Below are 23,208 nucleotides of genomic sequence, written 5' to 3' on the forward strand. Positions count from 1 at the left end.
ACAGTGAGTAAAAACTCAAAACCATTCCAATTGAGGATCTGTTAAGAAAGTGAGAATGTTTAACAAAGAAAAGAAAAGGTTTACAGGGATCTCTGATAGTGTCTTCAAGTAGTTAAAAGGTTATTTCATAAAAAAAGGTTAGAATTATTCTATTTGTCCTTCAAGGGAAGAACTAGAACCTGGTGGTAGAAGTACAAAACAGACTTCCTTCCATTCAAGAAAAAATTTCATAACAATTAAGAGCGTTAGCTTGAAGTCAGGAAGACCTACATTCAAATTCCACTTCTGACAGTAGCTGTATCATCATAGACAAGTCATTTAACTAACTCCTGTAAGCCTCCTTTTCCTCATCTGCATAATCATGAGTTCAGACTATATACAGTTTCTGAGGTCCTGGCTCCAGATCAACAATTCTCTGAATTAAAACTTCAAAAATGGAAAGAAATAGGGATTTAATGTGAGTGTCTTCTCACCAGAGGTGTTTAAATAGAGTTAGATGACCACTTTTCATTAGCTGGGTATTGGTTGGACTACATGACTTCTGAGATACCTTCCAACTCCTAGGATTCTATAATTCAGCTCCCTAGTTATAAACAGGTAACTTGCAAATGCCCTATTGCATCCTCAGACTCCTTCTTCACACCTCCTAGCCACTTCTTATCCCCCAGGGAAAGCTCCTCATACCCACAGTATAGCCTTGGGGAATTCTCTCCCTCCTCTTCTCCACACTCTTCCATTCTTCTCTGGAAGATCTTGCATATCTTGTGCTTTTAAACCTGGACTTGCCTGCCTTTCCTCTTACTTTCACTGCTCACTGTTAAACTAATACTCCCTGAGGTAATCTTTCTCAAATATACAAATTATTTTTTATAAGATAGCTCTCCAGCCTAGGAATAGGCTGTTTCCCAAGGCACTTTTCTAAGTTGGCTATTTCCAATAGTGTTCCAAATGGTGGGTAGCTTCCCAAGCCAGCCCACAGAAGTTTATTTATCCATAATATTCCTGGCATTTTTTACTTGCATAGTGGCAGAGAACTGGGGCACTTCCATAAAACTGCAAATGGGCCCTGGCCCCCAGCTGAAGGACAGGAACCTTTCTAGATGACACAGAAACTTCTTAAGGATGGTTTTGGTAGCCAGAGGTTGTGCCATTTCCATGGTTGGGGGAGGGGAAACTCTCTCCCCTTGCTGGAAATCCAAGGGAAAGAAAGCACCAAATGTATCCCTAAGGAGGTGGAGCCATTTCCTCCTCAGCTCTTATATGGAATAGAAAAGCATTTAAGTGCTTACTGTGGGCCAAACATTGTACTAAAATCTTATCAGACAAATAGAAAAGAGAGATAGTACCTTCTCTCAAATAGCTTACAGTTCTCTCTGGGGAGACAGCACCTATAGGAGTTAAGCTCTTATCTATAAAAGACATGGTGGGCCCTAGGATCCTCCTTCACCTTACCAGCAGGATTATAGTTGGTGACTCCTTCTAATTGAAGGAGTGTAGGTGTCCACATCTGTCCCCCACACAAGGGCCTAGGACCTCTACAGTTGGGAAAGAGAGATCCTAGTGGGATCTGGACAAGTAGGGGTCTCACTAGGGTTGTTGGAAGAAGAGATCCAACACCGTTCTAAGCAGCTCTACTCTCTGGTACTTTTAAAGAACTCATGATGGTATCTGTGGTCTTATATATACCATAGGTTGGGCACATCTGCCTGTATTAATCATTAGTCATCTTTGATATAACTTTCCCAGTTACAGGAATCACCAGTAAAGAGGAATTGTGTCCCCTTAAGATGGCTTATACTCTTCAAGCAAAGGGCCAGAATACAAGTGCAGCTCCATGGCAGGTTCCCAAGGCTACTCTGCTACATTAATAGTACTGTTTCCATTATACTTAAACACCATATATAGCATTGTTTCTAGAGGAAAATGAATTCTTGGTTTTGACTCAGCAACCCTGGAACACATTTCCATAATTTATTAGCTTCTGTAGTCATGGAATCCAGGGTGCTGGCAAGTCTCTTTGTTTTTGTATGTTTTTGTTTTTGGAAGTAGTGTATATCAGAGAGTAGGTAAGGTTGGGGGAAGTTGGTAGCAGGGAAAAAGATTTCTGGACACCAATAATTTGTTAATGCTGATGTATAAGAGAAGATACACTACCTCAGCATAAGAAGAGGGAGCCGTAGATCAATCCCTCCCTGAATATTGTGAATTAGGACCCATAATTCATTTCACCTTACAAGAAGCAGGGATAAAGATTCTAGACTTTTCTTCCCTATAACTTATCTCAATTTGTGTGTCAGTCATGATGAATTAAGGGTTTATAAGTAGACAGTTTTTATAAATGCTTTAGTTGGCTTTACATTCCAGGTCTAATGTTTCTTCAGAGTATGTAAGTTTAGAATTAAGTATTACTAAACAAAGTGCTTTCCCTTTAATGAAAAATCTCATAGATCCTACTCATTTATTCACAAATTCTCCATTATTTGTTTTAATTTTCTAAACATCTCAAAATAAGGATAAAATTTACTGGAGATTTTAAAACCTTTGTTGTTGTGCTTGTTCAGTTTTGGGGTATTTTTGGGGGGGGTTGACTTTTTTTTTAATGAGTCAGTCAGGGTTAAGTGACTTGCCCAGGGTCACACAGCTAGTAAGTGTCAAATGTCTGAGGCCAGATTTGAACTCAGGTCCTCCTGACTCCAAGGCTGGAGCTCTATCTATGTGCCACCTGTTCAGTTGTTTTTCAGTTGTGTCCAACTCTTTGTGACCTTATTTGGAGTTTTCTTGGCAGAGACATGGGAGTGACTTACCATTTCTTTCTCCATCTCATTTTACTGATGAGGAAACTGAGGCAAACAGGATCAAGTGACTTTTCTAAGGTCACAGCACTATTAAGAATTTGAGGTTAGATTTTAATTCAAAAAGATGAGTCTTCTTGACTCCAGGCCTGGCACTTTACTAGCTGCCCTTTGGAGCCTATACATTAAGGTTTAAATAAATAAACCTTTAGAAATGCAAGATGCTAGAGACATGACTCGAAAGCAGTTTGTTTGAAAACAATCTATTAGTCAAGTAAAAAACAATATAATTCTCAGTGTGATATCATCATCAGAAAACAAAACAACACAACTTATATGGTCTCTGACTGCATTAAGAGTGGCATAGTGTCCAGAAGGAAGAAGGAAATAATTTTACTATACTTAACCCTATCCTGGTCAAACCACATCTTGAGTTTTGTTTTCTTCTGGGTGCCCTATTTTAGGAAGGACATTGATAAATCAGCATCCATACAAAGACAAGTAGGATGGTAAATGACCTCAAGAACAAGGCATTCCTGGAATTCGTTAAAGAATAGGAATTATTTATCCTGGAAAAGAAAAAACTTAAGCTGAACACAATAGCTGTCATGTGGAAGAAAAGCATTAGATTCATTAGAATGTGAGCTCCTTGAAAACAGGGGGTTTTTTGGATCCCCAGCCCTTAGAACAGAGCCTGGCACAGATTATATGATAAATGCTTGTTGACTGACTTTTTCTACTTGGCCCTCCAGTTCAGAACTAGGAGCAAGGGGTAGAATTTCACAAAGGCAGATTTGGGACTTAGTATAAAGAAAATCTTCCAGTTAGAACTATCCAACACTACAATGGGCTGCCTCTGGAGGTCTTAAGAAAAGTCTGGATGAACATTTGTTGGGGATATTGTAGAGATGGTCTCTATATTTTTATGGTTTGGATTAAGTTACCTGTGAGGTTTCTTCCAATTCTGAAATTGTGTGATTTTTGATATGTCTCCTTCCCGGTCTTGGCCTTATTTAAGCTGCTTGTAGTTTTTTAAAAAATTATTGAATTTTTAAAAAGCCTTTGAAAACCATATATTTTTAATAAAGAATAAAATTTTTTAATCACTTGGATATTTTGCTTAGTATGTTTTTTCTAAAGACTTCAGAGTATTACTAATTCAACCACTCAAAAGCCATCTACTAAATTACTGTTATGTGTAAAACATTGTGTTTAGAGAGAGAGAATTAAGACATTCTCTGCCGTTATGGGGCTTACAGTCTAGTCAGGAGGAAAGTAATGTACACAGATAATGCAGCATTTTGCAGTGATCATATGAAAATTGTGATACAAAATAGACTTAAAAAAGAACATGAAAGATAAAAAGAACATTTCCCATTGTGGAAAAGAAACTATGATCCTATGATAGATAGGCTTTACTCTTTAAAACTGCTTGTTGTAAATTAAATCTTTAAAATTTTAAAATAGAATCATAAACATCTCCTCACCATAAAAAAAAATCACAGTCAAGAAAGAGGATTTTTTTTTAACCATTGTAAACATGTTATGCTAATAGTAATGATAGTAGGAAAGGGCAAAGGATTACTAGGATTCTTTGAGTCACATGTTAAGATGAAAAGGAATAAAGAGATAAAATGGAAATAGCAATATGATAGAAATAGGCAGTGTTTACAAGAGATTCCCAAATTTAAGGGTTCTCTTCCTGGCCAACTTCCTTAAAGACTGCTGGGTAGAAGCATCCTATTTGCAGTTTTTTTCTTCTGTTTTGTTTTGTTTTCTCTTTCTTGTGGTTCCTCCTATTGGTTATAATTCTTTCTTACAACATCGCTAATGTGAAAATATGTTTAATAGAAATGTATATGTATAGCTATATCAGATTGTGCACTGTCTTAGGAAGGAAGGGGGAGAAAAATTTAAAACTCAAAAGCTTATAGAAGTGATTGTTGATAAATTAAAATAAATTAATAAAAAAATCTCTACTAAAAAAAAAAAGACTGTTAAGTAACAAAGTAAACTTGATTTTAGGAAGACCTGAATTCAGATACCACTTCAGATACTTACTAGTCACGTGACCCTGGGCAAGTTACTTAAACTCTGTCAGTCTCAGTCCCCTCCTCTGTAAAATTAGAAAAGTAAAAGCAAAGGTTCAAATGAGATGATATATCTGCAGCTGTTTGCATACTTTAAAGCTCAATATAAATGATAACTTTTGTTAAGACAAAGGTGTAAAGGTAGTCCTAGAAATAGGGGACTTGACGTCTGGGACATAGTCCCTGACTTCATCCAATAGCTGAAGAAAATACAGAGCATATAAACAGTAGGATAGGAGTAATTACATTTACTAACTGCCAGGAAAGAGCTAGTGCCTTGGCTACATATTATTAAAGAGATGGTTAGTAACATCTAGAAAAGGAAGTAGTAAACACAAAGAGCTAACATGGCTTCATCAAAAGCAGGTCATACCTGATTAACCTTATTTCCCTCTTTTGACCAAGTTGCTAACCAGAATTCATTATTCCCGCTTTCTAACTTCTCTATTTTTGTTGACATTCTTCCAGTCACTCATGTTTGCAACCTTGGAATCATCTTCAGCTCTTCCCCTGTCTCTCACCTCTTATGTCCAGTTAGTTGTCAAGTCTTGCCTACCTATACATCTCTTCTCACATTCATCCTCTTCTTTCATTTGACTTGTTCAACACTGTAATCCAAATTTTCATCACCTCTTTTGTGGGCTTTTTGGGAGAGGAGTGTCAGGATCTCCCTATCTCACTGATGTTGGAAGGTATACTATATTAACCAAGTGGAAATTAAATGTTCTGTAAAAAAGAGTACAGAATTGATGAATGTGAAAAAAAATCAAGTGAGGCATGAACATTATTTTGGAAAAAGCATTTGTCTAAAATAAAATATATAATTTAGATAAAGTCCATTCCCCTTCGATGAGAAATGATAATTTCAATAATATTTTCTTATGTATCAAGGGAATATTTTTCACCTCAGAGATGTTCTTTAATAAAGGTAGATTTTGAAAGTGTCAAAGATGACTAACATAAGGCATTAGTTAATTTGCAAATAATAAATGAATTTTAAAGTCTAAAAATTATCTTGGATTATAACCCTTCATCCTTCAAAGCATTTTCATATATGTATATGTGTGTGTGTGTGTGTGTGTGTGTGTGTGTGTGTGTGTGTGTGTGTATACACACACATATAAATAATTTGACGGAAGCCTTGACTGTTTCTGACCTGAGCTAATTTGCTCCACGCTAAGTAGCCTTGGGCCCTCTTTTTTTAGAGGGTCCTTATATTGGTGCCAGACTTGGTACTGACAGTCAGTGGGCTTAGCCCTACAGCAACTCAGAACTCCCAAACTCAGTAGGTCCAACAGCCAAACTCCCCAGTAGGAGGGTTTATAGTCATGCATCACAACACCCAGAAGTCTGCCAAGATTTTAGCAAAACATTTGATGAAATGTTTCATGCTATTCTTATATACGTATACACATACATACTACATACATACATACATACAGTTGGGGTTAAGTGACTTGCCCAGGGTCACACAGCTAGTAAGTGTTAAGTGTTTGGTCCGAGGCCAGATTTGGACTCAGGTCCTCCTGACTTCAGGGCTGATGCCCTATCCACTGTGCCACCTAGCTGCCCCTCATGCTATTCTTTAGAAAAAGATGCAGAAGTAAGTGCTAGGTAATGGTATAACTAGATGGATTTAGAACTAGTTAAAGGCAGGACTTAAAGCATGTTCAGTAATGATTTGATGTCAGTCAATCTAGAATGGCATCTCTAGTAGTAAGCATGACACAAGATAAGACATGATGGAGACAAAAAGAGGACCAGAAAAGTAGACTGAGAAAATTTGAGAAAGGAAAGGATCCTTTCAACTGGAGATATTGGAGAAGTCTTCATGGAAGAAGTGGAGCAGGTAAGAGGATAGACAAGATTAACATTTTCCATGCTAATTTGGCCATGGAAAACGTTGCTTAAAATATATTGATAGATTCAGTAATGAGATAGGGATTTTTTGTGTCAGGATAAAGAGGGATCAGAGAAATTTGGGAGGAAAATTGGTAAAATTAAACCTGTCTTCACACTAAAGATTTGTCGTATATTAAGTATGTTTATGTGTTTTTGAAATTCAGTTAATGTTAGGGGTAAGAGAGACTGCAGAAATAGGATTACATCACAGTAGATTAAGCAAAACCAATCATAGGGACAAAGTACTGGCTTAAAAGAGGAACTACTAGGAAAAATAATGGAGTGACTCATAACTTTAAGTATGGATATATTGAGCAATCTAATAACGTGAAAGAGTGACATTGAATAAGAAAGCAAAACTCATATATTGTCTACTGCTCTGAAACTGCTTCATGAGAAAATTCTGTTAGTGATAGTTTTTCTTTAAAATATTAAAATACCATTAGTATTATTAAGTATAAATAGTGACACATTAATGGTAGAAGACTGCTGTTCTTCTCTCAGATTTGAACTAACGTAATAGAAAGATAAAAGAGAAAATAGAGAATTGAGCAAATTATTGGAAAAATTTGAACTAAACAACTTGTGGCAACTTTCAAAATGGGACCACTAAACAGGAATTGAGGGAATAGGGAAAAAGAATAAGTTACACTACTTTGACTAATATAGCAGAATTTGCTCCTTTCAATGGAAAAAGAGTGGGTGGCTAGTAGATGTATTTATCTGATAATTAAACATTTTCAGTTAAATCACGAGATCACTGATTTGTACTACTTTTTTATTTTCAAGCTGTGTTAAAAAATTTTTTTAGTCATTATCTCTAGTCTAGAATCTGTCCAGGAAATATGAACTCTCTTCCTCACTTCCTCAACACCAGATCATTGACAGAAATCTCATAGAAGTAGTACAACATTAGAATGTCAGGATATTTGACTGTCTCTAATTAGCAGCCTGACTTTAAGCTAGTAATTTTTCTGCTTGTTCTGTTATTTGTACATTAAGAATAATAATAATGCTGGCCCAGTTTATCTAACAAGCCTGTTACAGGGATGAAATGAAATTTTAGATAGATAGATATGTGTGTATACATAAACACACATACACACATATATACATCTACAAAAATGCTTTGAAGGATGAAGTATTGTAATTCAAGATGACTTTTAGACTTTAAAATTCATTTATTATTTGCAAATTAATTTAATGCCTTATGTTATTTGACACTTTCAAAATCTACCCTTATTATAGTATATCTTTAAGGTGAAGAATATTCCCTTTATATATAAGAAAATATTATTGAAATTATCATTTTTCATCTAAGTGAATGGACTTTATTTAAATTACATATTTTTATTTTAAACAAATGCTTTTTCCAAAATAATGTTCATGCCTCACAGACCTTGATTTTTTTTCACATTCATCAATTATGTATTAGTTTTTACAGAACATTTAATTTCCATTTGGTTAATATATTCTACCTGAATTTTTGGTCAATCAAGGTCCCTCAAGAAATTATGCAAAAAGGTCAGTAAATATCACACAAAAGTATTGAGATTACTTTTTTGGGGGGAGGTTGGGCAGTGGGGGTAAGTGATTGCCCAGGGTCACACAGCTAGTAAGTGTTATGTGTCTGAATCTGGATTTGAACTCAGGTCCTCCTGAATCCAGGGCCGGTGCTCTATCTACTGCGCCACCTCGCAGCCTTAGAGATTACTTTTTTTTTAAAGAGGGATGAAAGTACCCAGTTTCACCATTTAATTTGCATGAGGTCCTTCTAAACCTGACTTATCAAACTTGATCTGTTCTAAATTTAGAGTATGTTAATTGGATATTAAATGTTCATTTTAATGCTGCTAGCTTTTGAAAATATGAAAGTGCATTATCACTGCTATGGTGCATCACACCAATCCACGTCACAGAGATACTTAAAATGCTACATCGTTAGAGAAGTCACCATCGGATATAGCCAAATTTGTGAACTTTAATTTTCTGATAAGAATATATTAAACAAGGGGCAGCTAGGTGGCACAGTGGATAGAGCTCCAGCCTTGCAGTCAGGAGGGCCTGAGTTCAAATCTGGCCTCAGACACTTGATATTTACTAGCTGTGTGACCCTGGGCAAGTCACTTAAACCCCATTGCCTAACCAAAGAAAAAAAAGAAGAATATATTAAACATAATTCTAAGTTATACTTTTGATAAATAAATTAGTGTGAACTTAACAACATTAAGTAACTTTGATCCAATTAGGCATCATGTACATACATACATACATACATACATATATATATATATATATATATACACACGTATATGTATATATACGTATATATATGTGTGTGTATGTGTGTGTGTGTGTGTGTGTGTGTGTACACACACACTTCTGTGATTTTTTTGCAAAAGTACCACTTCTGGCTAATGTACAAAATAAAATCCAGTTCAGTGATGCATGGTATGCCTAAATAAGGAGTGCTTTTTATTAAAAATAAGATGTATTTTGCTATTTGATGTCTACTGCTCTCCCACATTCTTCCTTCCATATCACCCACCTTATTCCCTATAGTTAAATGAATCTCTGCTTTAAAAAAAAAAAGATAATTCACACAGGGATAAAAAAAAGTTACTTATAGCTACTTAACACCGTACTTAATGCCTTATTCATGTAAATTCCTACCTATAAATACTCTGTTTTCATGGACACTAATTAATAATTATGGTAACTGGGAGGATTGATGGAAAAGTTCTACTTGGGGGAAGGTACCGCCAATTCTGCCTGATATTCATTGATAAAATAGATTTTGTTGACTTTATATAGTACCCCTCTTGCAGCGTCTTTTTTTTTTTTGAGATGGTGTACAAAGTCAAAAGTTTCAGCCACAAGGGAACTTATGTATCTTTCCTTTACTCTGGCTATTAATAATTTGGTGTACCCCACTCATCAGCAAAGCAAGAGTGAATTATTACAGTAAGAATTACATTTTGAGAGGCAGCTAAGTGGCGCAGTGGATAGAGCTTCAGCCTTATCAGACACTTGACACTAGCTGTGTGACCCTGGGCAAGTCACTTAACCCTGATTGCCTCACCAAAAAAGCAAAAAAAAAAAATTTCATTTTACTACTTGGTCTCTTCCAACTTGATTTACCAAACAAATTAGGCATTTATAGGTTCTCCTTCAAATCTTGTTTTTTAAAAAAAAGCTAAAAAGTTAATTCAGTTGAAGAAGTGATAGAACCATGAATTAAAGTATTTAAAAAAGGTGTTTAACCTGGATTAATCTTTGCTTATAAATTTAGTTTGCTAGACATTATAGCTTCAAACATTGTTTTTATATTTTTATCACTTAACATCTCACACAAAAAAAGACAAACTGAAGCATCATTCTCACAGAATATTAATGTATCCCATTGTGGTATATATTATCAGAGCAGATAACTTGAAAATCATTTCCTTCCATACATTTTAATTTCCATTTGGCTAATATATTCTGCCTAAATATTAGAGAAATGATTAGCTGGTATTCAAAAGTAAAATATTTTGTCTAGGTTTTCATTACTATCAAAGGAATAAAATCCCTGCCTTTAATACACAAGTAACCTTTTTTAGCTGCATTTTTCTATCATATGCATTCACCCATAGTATATTTTATTTCGTTTTTATGTAGGAAATTTGAAGCTATGTAGGATTCTGCTATGACATTCAAGTTATAAAAATTTATCTATTTTAACCAACTCATAATTTTCTATAATAATGGAGAACAAGGATAGCATATCTCATTGAAATTCATTCATAACCCCCAAACTTTATTTTAAAAGATAGTTTCAAATTCTTCCTTCATTGTAACTTTACTTGGAGGAAAAAAAAATTATTTTTATCTCTTTTTATTTCTCTTGTCTTCCCTGTGGTATATATAATAAGCATTAATAAATAGTTTGCTATTTGGTTTTTTTTTAATGGACCCCAAAATGGGACATGGGAAGAAAAAAGAATGAATGGTTTGAATAGTACTAAAGTAGATTCTTATGTTTGTATCCAGAGTACATAGGATAGTTCTTTGTATGTTGTAGTCATATAAATGTCTGTTGAGTTGAATTGTTTAACTTCTGAGTAATTGAGAGTTAGTTACATTTTCTTTTTCAGACAAAAATATATTAGGTATGTTGGTAGTCCAGACTTGGCATCTAATGTCAGTATGTTAATTATAAGCAGAAGGAGGCATTATCATAGGATTTCTTAAAGTAGCTCTTGAAATAAAGGAAGCATTAAAAAAACACAAGAAAAGGTACTCTGTGTGTGTGTGTGTGTGTGTGTGTGTATGCATTTATAGACATATGGTTATAATGTGTTTTAGAGCAGCAATATTAAACTCAAATAGAAACAGGGCCACCAATCCATATACAAGGATCCCTGCGGACCACATATTGACTTAGTTTTTAAATGTAATATTATCTGTGTTTTATTGTATATTTATTTATTTTGTTAAATATTTTACAATTATATTTTAATTTGGTTCAGGCTGCACTTGCAAGTGTTGAGGGCCGCATTTGTGACCCCTCTGTTCTAGAATGTCCAAGTATCAGCATTTTGTTTTGTTTTTTTAATCACCACTGAAAAATTTAGACTTGAGAATCTTGAGGGTTAATTTGTTAATAATGATTACTATAAAAATTCCTCTGTATATTTACATCATATTGATTTATGAATATTAAAATGTTTTTGAAAGTACCAGCAGACTACTGTGGCCAAGGAACTTTAAAGGTTTAAGAAGCTCATGAGGATTATCACCATTATTATTCAATAGTGTACTAGAAAATACTAGCTGTAACAGTAAGACAAGAAAAAGAAATTGAAGAAATAAGAACAGAAAATGAGAAAACAAAGGTAGACAGGGTAGCTAGATTGCATAGTCGCTAGAGAGCCAGGCCTGGAGTTAGAAACACTTGAGTTCAAATTCAGCCTCAGACATAAGCTGTATGACCCTGGGCAAATCACTTAACCTTGTATTTCCTCATCTGTAAAATAAACTGGAAAAGGAAATGGCAAGCCTCTCTACTATCTTTGCCAAGAAAACTCCAAATGGGTCATGAAGAGTCAGATACAACTGAAACAACTGAACAGCAACAATGATGGTAGACTTAGAAAATCCCAGAGGATCAACTGAAAAATTGGTCGAAAAAATTACAGCCCCTGAGCCAGAGTATAGAGCCAGGGCCAGCCAAACCCAGCAGGTGATCTGGGAAAAGAAGAATGTTGGTTGTGAGGTAGGAGGGGAGATTGAGGAGAGCATTTTCTTCAGGTACTCAGGTTGGGATTCTCCCTAAGGGGCAATTGCCCTGGACCAAAGAGAAGATTTCCTTCTACTTCAGAAGCAATATATTAAAAGTAGACTACTCCTTCCTTTTAAACTAGGGGTTCAGAACATTATTTTATCTAGTATCTCCATTTCTCCTCTACCACTTATCCATTTCAGTCCTCAACTCAAATTTATTACTAATTGGAGATCAGGTAGTTACTGTAACATTTGGCACCCTGATATTGACAAAGCTCAGCAATTATTTTTTTTTTAAAAGTTCCTTGTTGGCAGGAATTAGCTTTTTCTTGCATTTATGCATCTAAGTGTGCATGTGTATGAATGAATAAATGTAAAAGCCTAAAGGTTTACTGTGTGTTAAGTACTGTGCTGTACCAGGCCACAAGGAGATTATATTCTAATAAGGAAAGATAGCACACATAGGAGACTGGTAGCCAAGGGAAGGGTCTTTTGGCTTAAGAAGTCAAAGGGTATGTATATGTAGACAGATACATACATTTTTGTAATTTCATATAACTAAATTTTCATATCCTTTGAAATATGGGAGAATTGAGCTAAGTGTTTTTGTATAGTAATCCTAAAAAAAAAACCTATTGTGACACTGGATTGGAAATGAACCTTGGCTCTCAAAAGTTGTGCCACTGGAACATAGGCTTTGGAATTTCTAACTTTGGGGTGTATAGGTTCTTGAAATCACTTCTGGGACCTAGATAGGCTCCCAAAAGCCTTCTATTTTTCTCTTATTTAGTTCTAAAGGACTAAACTTTCTGAGCCACAGCTGTGTGTGGTAAGTTGTGATAAATAAAATCTGTGATAAAATCACAGATCTTTGAAGTATTGACTCCCCAGAAATATATTTTGTTATTACATGTACAAGAATTAGAAGTTAGGAAATTAAAGAACAAAGTATGTATCTCAAAAGACACAGATGGATAGATCAATGGATTAATGGACGGATAAGATTCCATTTATTTTGCTAATTTGTTAACATAACCTTTTGGATTGCATTTCTTTTCATTTTATTGAATTTAATTTTTCTAATTTTATTTTAGTAAATTGGTGCCTATTTTTCTAATTAAAAGCATCTTCCACCTTTTAAGTTATTGGTCTTTGATAAACTTACATAATTCTTTATAGAAATACTGAAAAGTATTTCTCTATAAGTATTAAAAAAAACTTTATAAAGCAACACTTTGTGATAACACATGAGCTCTTTACTGTAAACAGTTGTCAAGAGGCTTTAGAAGTAATACAAGGGGGGCAGCTAATTGGTGCAGTGGATAGAGCACCGGCCCTGAAGTCAGGAGGACCTGAGTTCAAATCCGGCCTCAGACCAAACACTTGACACATACTAGTTGTGCGACCCTGGGCAAGTCACTTAACCCCAATTGCCTAAAAGCCAAAAAAAAAAAAAAGTAATGCAAGGACTTTCTACTAAGCAGTTCCATAACATGGACCCAGAAGATAGCAAAACATCATTGTGCTGCTGTCTCCATGATTCATACATAAACCTCAAGTGATTTTTTAAAATTCAATTTAATTTGAAATTTGATGTTTGCATACTATTTTTTTTGTCATCCAGGTTTTTCTGAAAATTGTCATTTGTTGACTGACAGAATTTCTTTTCTTACTTTAGATTCTGAAGAGGCTCCGTCTGTAAATCCTTCTAGTGTTGATGAAAATATTGATTCTGAAGCAGAGAAAGACTCACTAGTCAGTGAAAGTAAACAGTTAATACCTAGTAAAGTCCCTCTTCCTTCTGCTCTTGATGAATATGAATTCAAAGATGATGATGATGAAGAAATAAATAAAATGATTGATGACAGACACATTCTTAGGAAAGAACTACGAAAAGAGAATGAATCTGAAATAGAAAAGAATTTATTTGTAAAGCAAGAAAAAGTCTATCCCAAACTATTTAAAAGTAAAAAACAAAAACCATCTAGAGTTCTGTATTCAAGTTCTGAAAGTTCAGATGAAGAGATTCTTCAGGACAAAAAAGTTGTTTCTACTACATGTTCTGCCCCTGAAACTTCAGCCTCTGATTTAAGATCCAAAAAGGAATATTTAATTGCAAATGAACATAAACAGAAAGGAAAGGTTAAAAGAAAGTTAAAAAATCAGAACAAAAATAAAGAAAATCAAGAGTTGAAACAAGAAAAAGAAGGAAAAGAAAATTCTAGAGTAACAAACTTGGTGTGTAATCCTGTATTAGATTCTCTAGACAAAACTAGAGAGGAAGAAAATTTTAGAAAGTCTTTTACTCCAAAAGATGATACTTCATTACACTTATTTCATATTACTACTAGTAAATCTCCTAAACATCCCTGTGGACTCAGTGAAAAACAATCAACACTACTAAAACAAGAAAACACCAAAACATGTTTATCACCAGGTAGTTCTGAAACATCCTTACAATCTGACCTCATTAGACATGAAAACAATGCAGATTCAGAATTCCTGTTGGAAACTTCTAGTGGAAAATATTGTAAACATAAAGAAAAAAGTAAACACCATCAGAAAGATTTCCACTTAGAATTTGGTGAGAAATCTGTTCCAAAAATTAAAGATGAAGATCATAGTCTATATTTTGATAATTCAGACTATGCACTGAAAAAGACTGATAAAGAAGGCAAAACATTAAAGAAACATAAATTAAAACATAAAGACAGAGAAAAGGAAAAACACAAAAAAGAGCCAGATGGTGAAAAAGAAAAATACAAAAATAAAGATGGAAATAAAGCAGTTCAGAGAAGTGTTGAATTTGATAGAGAATTTTGGAAAGAGAATTTTTTTAAAAGTGATGAAACTGAAGATATCTTTTTAAATGTAGATCATGAATTCCTGACATCTGAAAAAAAATCGAAGTTGGAAAAAAACACAAAAGATGACAAATCAAGCAAGGAAAAACACATACCAAAAGAAAGGAGCTTTAAAGAGGAACGAGAAAAAGGAAGAAAGGAAAATGAGAGGTCCTTTAAGGAAGAAAAAATCAAAGAGTTAAAAGAAGAAAGGGAGAGTATACCAGTAGATAAAGAAGCAGAATTATTTCCTTTGGGTATAAGTGTTAAAGAAGAATCAATGGGATTGCATTTAACAGAAAAGGACACAGAAATTGACAAACAAGAAAAGATCATGAAAGAAAATAAGGACAGACCTGAGAAACGTCTTCAGATTAAAGAAAAAGACTTGGAAAAGAATGACAGAAAAAATACTGAAAAAGAAAAAAAAATAAAACATGATTATAAGCCAGAGAGAGACAAATTAGATTTGAATGAATGCATTGAAAAAACAAAAGAAAAAGACAGAGTAAATTCACACCAGGCAGAAAAGTGCCATAAAGAAAGTGAGAAGATAAAAAATGTTGCCACAGTTAAAAAAGCTGATGACAAAGAAAAAAATAGAGATAAGATAGATAAAAAACATGACAAAGAAAAAACTGAAAAAGAGAGGCATCTAGGTGAAAGCAAAGAAAAACACTTCATAGAGAAAAAAGGTAAGCTATCAGATAAAGATAGTGAATACATTAAACTTGAAAAAGGCAAGACAAAAGAAAAAGAACGGGAGATTGAGAAAAGGGAAAAATCTAAAGATAAAGAAAGTTTCTCTTTAGCTGCTTGTAAGCATGTACAGGAAGAGAGACGGTCAACTTCCACAGAAGGTAGTAAAACACTGCATGAAAAACTTTCATCCCTTAAAGAAAAAACAAAAGATGAACCTTTGAAAACTCCTGATGGAAAAGAAAAAGATAAAAAGGATAAAGATATAGACAGGTATAAAGAACGAGATAAGCACAGAGATAAAATACAACTAAATAACTTACCCAAGCACAAATATGAAGTAGATAAACCTAAACCTAAATCATCATTGACTCCAAAAGATACTCGACCAAAAGAAAAGAGGTTGGTGAATGATGATTTAATGCAAACAAGTTTTGAGAGAATGCTAAGCCTTAAAGACCTAGAAATAGAACAGTGGCATAAAAAACATAAGGAAAAAATTAAGCAAAAGGAAAAGGAAAGATTGAGGAACCGTTCCTGTTTAGAACTCAATAAAATAAAAGATAAAGAAAAAGCAAAAAATACACTAGCAGAATCAAAAAGTAAAGAACTAATTAGGTCAAAGAGTTCAGAGTTGTCTGATGTTTACACAAAGGAGAAACATTTAAAAGATGCTACAAGTAACAGATCTCAATCTGTAGACACAAAGAACATAACAAATGTTGGGAAGTCATCTTTAATTATAGATAATAATTTAAGCAGATCTCCTCGATCAGAAAGTGAAAAAACAGGTCTCAGCTCTAGATCTGTATCAATGATTTCAGTTGCTAGCTCAGAAGATTCCTGTCATACTACAATGACAACACCAAGGCCTGTAGTTGAATATGATTCTGACTTTATATTGGAAGGTTCTGATTCCCAAATGTCCTTTTCACAATCACCATTTTTGCCAGTTGCCAAGTCTCCTGCCCTTCATGAAGGGAATTGGACAGTATAACCGAATTGCCAGAGCGGATTAAATTACCATATACAAACAGGCTTCCAACATCTCATCTCAGGTCATCTTCTGTAGAAGATGTTAAGCTTATTATTAATGAGTATAGACCTGTCGTGGAAGTTCGAAGATGTAGCATGCCACCTGTCATTTCAGAACATACAAAACAACTTCAAACAATGTCAGAAGAAAACAATCAAAGTAGGTTACTAGCTGTGCCAAGTCATACTTGCAGTTCCCCTAAACATGAAGTGTCTTCTTGTAATGTGCCTGAAAATGACCTTTCAAAAGTGTCTAACTTACATTCCAGTTTTGCCACTTCTCCAGTTACATCTTTCAACAGTAAGCATAGTTCATCAGATACAAATGTTATCAGAAGTACTACTCAAATGAGCCCTATAGGAGAAAGCCCTGTGCATGTAGAGTCATGTAATCTAATTAATATGATTCAACAAAATAAATCTTTGGAGATACCTGTTGAAAGACAGGAGTCATTAAGCACCAATGATTTTAACTGTTCAAGTTATAGAGTACCTGATCAAGATCCAGTCATCCAAGGATTGTGTAATCCTGACAACAGAATATTAAAGGAACATAATACATCTGAATTATTACCTCAACATCAAACTGAAATCCAAGGAAATTCAGGTGCTCAAGATTCAGCATCTTTTATGCCTTCTCAGCCACCCTGCTCTTTCCATGGCCAGTCATTCCCAGATGCTGAATGTATTCCTAAACATATGTCTTTGTCATATATTGGTAATCAAGAGTCAACTTTTCAACAGAAGATTCTAGTCCAAAATAATTCTGTTTTAGACACAGATAATTTCAAAAAAGACTTGGAAAATACTTTTTTTCCAACCAATGGTCAAAAGACAGATACATTTGTCACTGTGTATACTGAAAGGACCATTCAGAATATATCACCAAATTATGAAAGGACTAATGCCTTGCCCACAGTACCATCAGAAAAGGACTTTCTTGGAAATGATGCCTATTCACAAATAAATACACATCCTTATTCATTTAGCAAACTTATTTATAAGACTTCAGACAGTCATGAAATTGATAGCACAGCTGACACTCAGGTTATTTCACACGAAAAAGAAAAACTTGAGAGTTCAGTTTTAATCAATTTAGCTAGTAAGTCTGATATGGATCTTGGTGAGCTAAATGCAGGACTATCTAAAGGAAATCTACATGAACAAGATAGTTCAAAAAATTATAGTGAAAGTAGAAAAGGATTTCTGTCCACAGAAGATGAGGAATCACAACAAAGCACTTTATCAAATCTCGAAAGTCACTCACAACCATCTGGTCAAGCAGAAATACATAAATGTAGTCAGTTAGTTAAAATAGAGGTAGAAGAAACTGCCGAAGATGATAAAACTGATCACCAAATACCTCAAAGGATAACTAGAAACAGAGCAAATATAATGGCAAATCAGAGTAAGCAGATCCCTATTAGTTGTGTGTCATTGTCTGAAAAAGATAATGAATCTGCATCTCCTAGAGGAAGAATAAGGTTAACTGAGGAAGATGATGCTCAAGTCCACCATCCACGGAAAAGGAAAATGTCACGTGTGCCTCAGCCTGTGCAAGTAAATCCCTCTTTACTACAAGCAAAAGAGAAAACTCAACAGTCTCTGGCAGCCATTGTAGATTCTCTAAAATTAGATGAGATTCAGCCATATAGTTCAGAGAGGGCAAATCCATATTTTGAATACTTGCACATAAGAAAAAAAATAGAAGAGAAACGCAAATTACTGTGTAGTGTTATTCCTCAAGCACCTCAGTATTATGATGAATATGTGACATTTAATGGATCATACCTTCTGGATGGAAACCCTTTAAGCAAGATTTGTATTCCTACTGTAAGTAACAGTTTTACTTGATAAAATATACTTTGAATATATCAAGATATTCCTTAGATACAACCTAATAATGTGTGCAGATTTGTGCTTCGTTTAAAGGAAAGAACACTTCTCATAAAGGAGTGTCTTCTGGATGGCAAATATCTAAGATGAGTTTTTACTATGTAATGAGCCATTGGTTTCTTCAAATAAGTAAATGCAACTTTTCTAGTCACCATTTTGTATTTTACAGATGCTTCTGAGAGCTCTAGCCAAGAGAGAAGGCTTAAAAAAGAATAGTTGATTTCATTCACAGGAGATTATATGAAAAAATTTTGGTGAAAAGTTAGAGGAGAAGGATTGTATTTTCATTTTCACATGAGACAACAAGTGATTTTTGAAATCTTATTTCAGAGGTCTGTAAAGGGAAAAAAAAGGAGAGGGAGAAAGGTTTTAAGTATTATATTTATTACTTTTATTAACTAAAATTCCTGACACATCTCAGGAAACTCTAAATAAAAGTTGTAGTTTATATGATATTGGGCAAACAAATGAAATAGTAATCATTTTATGAAGATCCTCAAAAATGTAAAAGTAATTTTTATTTCACTCCAAGAGGCCTTCTGTTCCCCTAAAGATTTAAAAAGAAAGAAGAAATTTACCTAAAATAATTACTCGTCTTAAAGGTTGAAAGTATAAGTAAATTTTATAGCTCAATAATTACAGATGAAACTTTTGTATAGGTTCTTCATACTAAAACATATACCTGAATGGTATTTAATGTACTGATTTATGGCGCCATCTGCTGTTTATTCAATATATTTTTAATGGTCTCCCATTTGGCTAACAGTATAATCACTACCATCAGAGCATGTCCCTTGTTTTGAAGTTTTGTTAGTTAGCCTTATGGTTAGCATGAAAATATTTTTCAAACTGAGCTGCCAAGTACTGATGTTTCAGAAACCGAAAACACCTAGATGGTCTTTCAATTTGCCCTCATCTTTTTTAAAACTATAGGAATCTCTCTCACTCTCACTGTCTCACACAAACACACACACACACACACACACACACACACACACACGTGTTTCCTGTAAATAGAGCACTCTACTAAGTGCTGGGGAGACATATAATTTAGATGATGGCAGTAATCACAATTGACATTCATATAGATTTTTAAGGTTTTCAAAGCACTTGATTCAGCAATATCATTTCTCAGTGACATCACTTAGACATTGTAACTAAGCCCACCAAAAATACTTGAAAACTCTGCAGTTACTTATTTATGACATTTTTCCTATGGAACAAATTGCGGAACCATCGACTTTTAGCAATATATGCCAGTATAATTGTCATGACAGCATTCTGATAAAAGTTTGAGTGGAGATAAAGCATGACAGAAAGATGCAAAGCTTTGTTATGTTACGTTGCTGTTGTATCCCCAAATCATGTTTACTTTAAAAAAAAACATTTTTGTAGTTCACTTATATACAAAACATGAGATATATTGTATCTTAATATATCCTCTTTTTTTCTGAGTTAGGTTTTCCAGACCCTAGGCTATCAGAAATTACTTTTGATCTTAGAAGCTGAGTTTCATCTCAATTTAAACCTTTGGTATCTCCCTTCCATTACTTGGGCTTACTCTTGTTTCTGGTAAAAATGTTTAATGTCACCTCAGTGTAAATCTAACTTCTAGGTCAGCCACAAGAATTGCTAGAGAGACACTAAACCCAAAACTTTAAGCATTTCATAGAATTATTGAATTTTAAAGGTGGAAGGGACTTAGAAAACATCTAATCCCATCCCTTCATTTTACTGACAGGAAACTAAGTCCCAGAGTGCAAAAAAGCAGTACTAGAACTTCAATCTCCTTTCTCAGTTTTGTTTTGTCTTTACTGCCTAACATTTTGTTAGAATACCAAGGTGCAAAATGAGAAAACAAAGTTACTTTTTGTATGATAAACAATGTAGTCTAATGATATAGCTAGGATTTGTATAGCTCTTTAAAGGTTATAAAGCATTTTACAAAAATTAACTTATTTTATCCTCACAACAACCATGAGAAGAAGGTGCTATTATTATCCCCAGTTTACAGATGGGGAAACTGAGGCATACAGAAGTTAAGTGACTTGACCAGACTCACACAGCTAGTAAATGTGTGAGGCTGGATTTGAACTCAGGGTTTCCTGACACCAGGTCCAACACTTTTTTCCCCCATACCATTAGTTGTTTTTAAAGATGATTCTCATTGAATCATAGCTTGAAAAGGTATTTAGGATCTGATCTCCACATTTTATAGATGAAGAAACTGAAATACAGAATGGCTAATGACTTGCCTAAGATCATATAGCTAGCTAGTAGCAAATCTGGGGTCTTTTGACTTCATTGATCTTTCTGTTTCTATGAATGTTCTAGACTGTGCAATTGAAATTTTATTTTAATCAAATTATTAGTAAAATATATATGTGTATACATATACATATGTATATAAGATGCCTGAGTGATTCCTAACTTTTTTTTAAATTGACATTCTTTCATTATCTGATTTTGTGAGATAGGTACTACCCTCTCTAAAGTACTATGTGAAATATATTTGTTTATTTAAAATTCATAGTGAAAATTTAATAACTATTGGAATTACTGGAAGCACCTTATATTATCAGAAAACTAAGACAGTAATAACAAACTGTCTCAGGAATCACAGAAAATCAGAATTGAAAGGAACCTCAGAAGTCATGTATTCTAACCTATGCATGAAAAAGAATCTCCTCTTTCCACCAGCCCCTTGCAAGAGGTGATATAACCTCTTACTGAAGCCCTCCAGTGATGGAAAAGTCACTTTCTCCTAAGGTATCCTGTTCTGTTTCAGGGAAATTGTTAGGAAGTTGTCATTATGTGAGGCCAAAATCTGTGCTTTTGCATTTCCACTCACTGTTCTTAGTTCTGCCTTCAAGGACTAAGCAGGACAAATATAATTTACTCTGGCATGGCAACCCCTCAACCACTCAAAAACAGCTATTATACTCTCCCCATTCTAAATTTTTTGTTCTTCACACTAAAAATCCAGAGTTAATAGATCCTTCTATGACATGTTTTCTAATCCTCTCCCCAATTTTGGTTGTTCTCTTCTAGATAATTTCTAGGTAATCAGTGTCCTGCTAAACTGCAGCAACCAGAATCAGACAGTACTCCAAATATAATCTAGGGAAGAGTACACAGCAGGACTAGGACCTCCCCAGTGCTGGTAACCATGCCTCTGTATCGCCTAAGGAAAAACTAACTCATCCTCCATTTTCTCCTTAGTTCATGAAATACCATAGGAAGATCATAGGAAATTCCTGACACAGTATTACGTCTCTTTCTCTATTGAGTTACACTATTGTATCTTCCCAACTCCCACCCTGACCAGCTTGCTTACATCATCTGTATGTATCTTTTTACAGTCAGCATTATTCATTTCTCTCTCTCTCTCTCTCTCTCTCTCTCTCTCTCTCTCTCTCTCTCTCTCTCTCTCTCTCTCTCTCTCTCTCTCTCCCTCTCTCCCTCTCTCCCCCTTTTTCTCTTTCTCTTTTTCTCTCTTTCTCTCTCTCCTTCCCTCCCTCTCTCCCCCATATATATATATATATATACACACACACACACACACACACACACACACACACACACACACACACACATACACACACGTATGTATCTTATGACATCTTGTGTTTGTCAGAATGTGTGCTGTCAGAATTCCTTTTTCAAAAGCATCTTATTCATTTTGGTTAAATTTTCTCACATGCATGAGGGAATATATCTTCTTTATATATAACACCTACCATGTAGTATTCTACTACTCCTTTTCCTAATCTATTCCTTTTGAATGTGGGTAACCTTTCCTTAGCCAAATTTCAGTCATGAATCACATCCCACAAAGTTTTACTGGCCATCTAATGCCCTTGATATTTTTTTAGCTTATTAACCATTTTAATATGCATATGCATTTGTGTGTGTGAGTACCTTTGTGTGTGTGTTATCAGCATATGAATAAGTTTGAGGTAGCCTCAGTTTCCAAGATCTATAGTTTCCCAACCAACATTTAAAGCCCAATGGAATAGAGAGGAATATAGAATAAAATTCAAGTGTAAAGAAAAAAAAATTGGGGGAATGAAGACATGAGAGAAAAATAATGAGACATAGGAAGTTATAAAATAAAGAACTTTGATAAAAGTAGTTGAGCCACATAATATTAGAAATTAAGACACCAAACTACAACAACATCCTTTGCATGGTAGTTTAGAAGGCATTTTCACATACATTATTTCATTTGATCTTCACAGCCAGCCAGCCACCTTATGGGGGAAGCAGATTTTACAGATGAACATACTGAGACTCTGCAATTTAATGACTCTGCCCAGGGTCACACAGCTGATAAGTGACCGAGCCTCAGAGGAGAGCCTAATGCTGATTCTCTTTCTGCTTAACCAGTCTAACTTTCAGCGTAAACATATCACTGAACTTTCATTTCATAATATTCAAAAGGACGATAGAGTTGTTATCTGGAAAGAACAATTATATTCTGTTCAATTCAGCAAATATTTACTAAATTCCTCCTATCTGTCAGGCACTATGCTGGTGAGAGGAAAAGAAATGACAGTCGCTGCTGTAGTGTCAATGGATTGTCGAGTTATATATTCAGAATAATTATAAGGCATAATATGTCTATCTAGAAGTCCAGATAGATTGGTAAGATATATTTTAAGGGCCCTCCCCCAATGGGAGTAA

At 34.5% G+C, this 23,208-nt stretch overlaps 1 protein-coding gene across 1 annotated transcript in view; it reads left to right on the forward strand.

Annotated features, from left to right (window-relative positions):
• ANKRD12 (ankyrin repeat domain 12) overlaps nucleotides 1-23,208 on the forward strand; it is a 196,272-nt gene that overhangs the window by 149,679 nt on the left and 23,385 nt on the right. The window contains 2 exon segments of the mRNA XM_020985535.2: nucleotides 13,728-16,565; nucleotides 16,568-18,459. Coding sequence (XP_020841194.1) covers nucleotides 13,728-16,565; nucleotides 16,568-18,459 — 4,730 coding nt within the window.

The sequence above is a fragment of the Phascolarctos cinereus genome, unplaced genomic scaffold (genome assembly GCF_003287225.1).
Source record: "Phascolarctos cinereus isolate Bilbo 61053 unplaced genomic scaffold, phaCin_HiC Scaffold_4;HRSCAF=312, whole genome shotgun sequence".
Lineage (NCBI taxonomy): Eukaryota > Metazoa > Chordata > Mammalia > Diprotodontia > Phascolarctidae > Phascolarctos > Phascolarctos cinereus.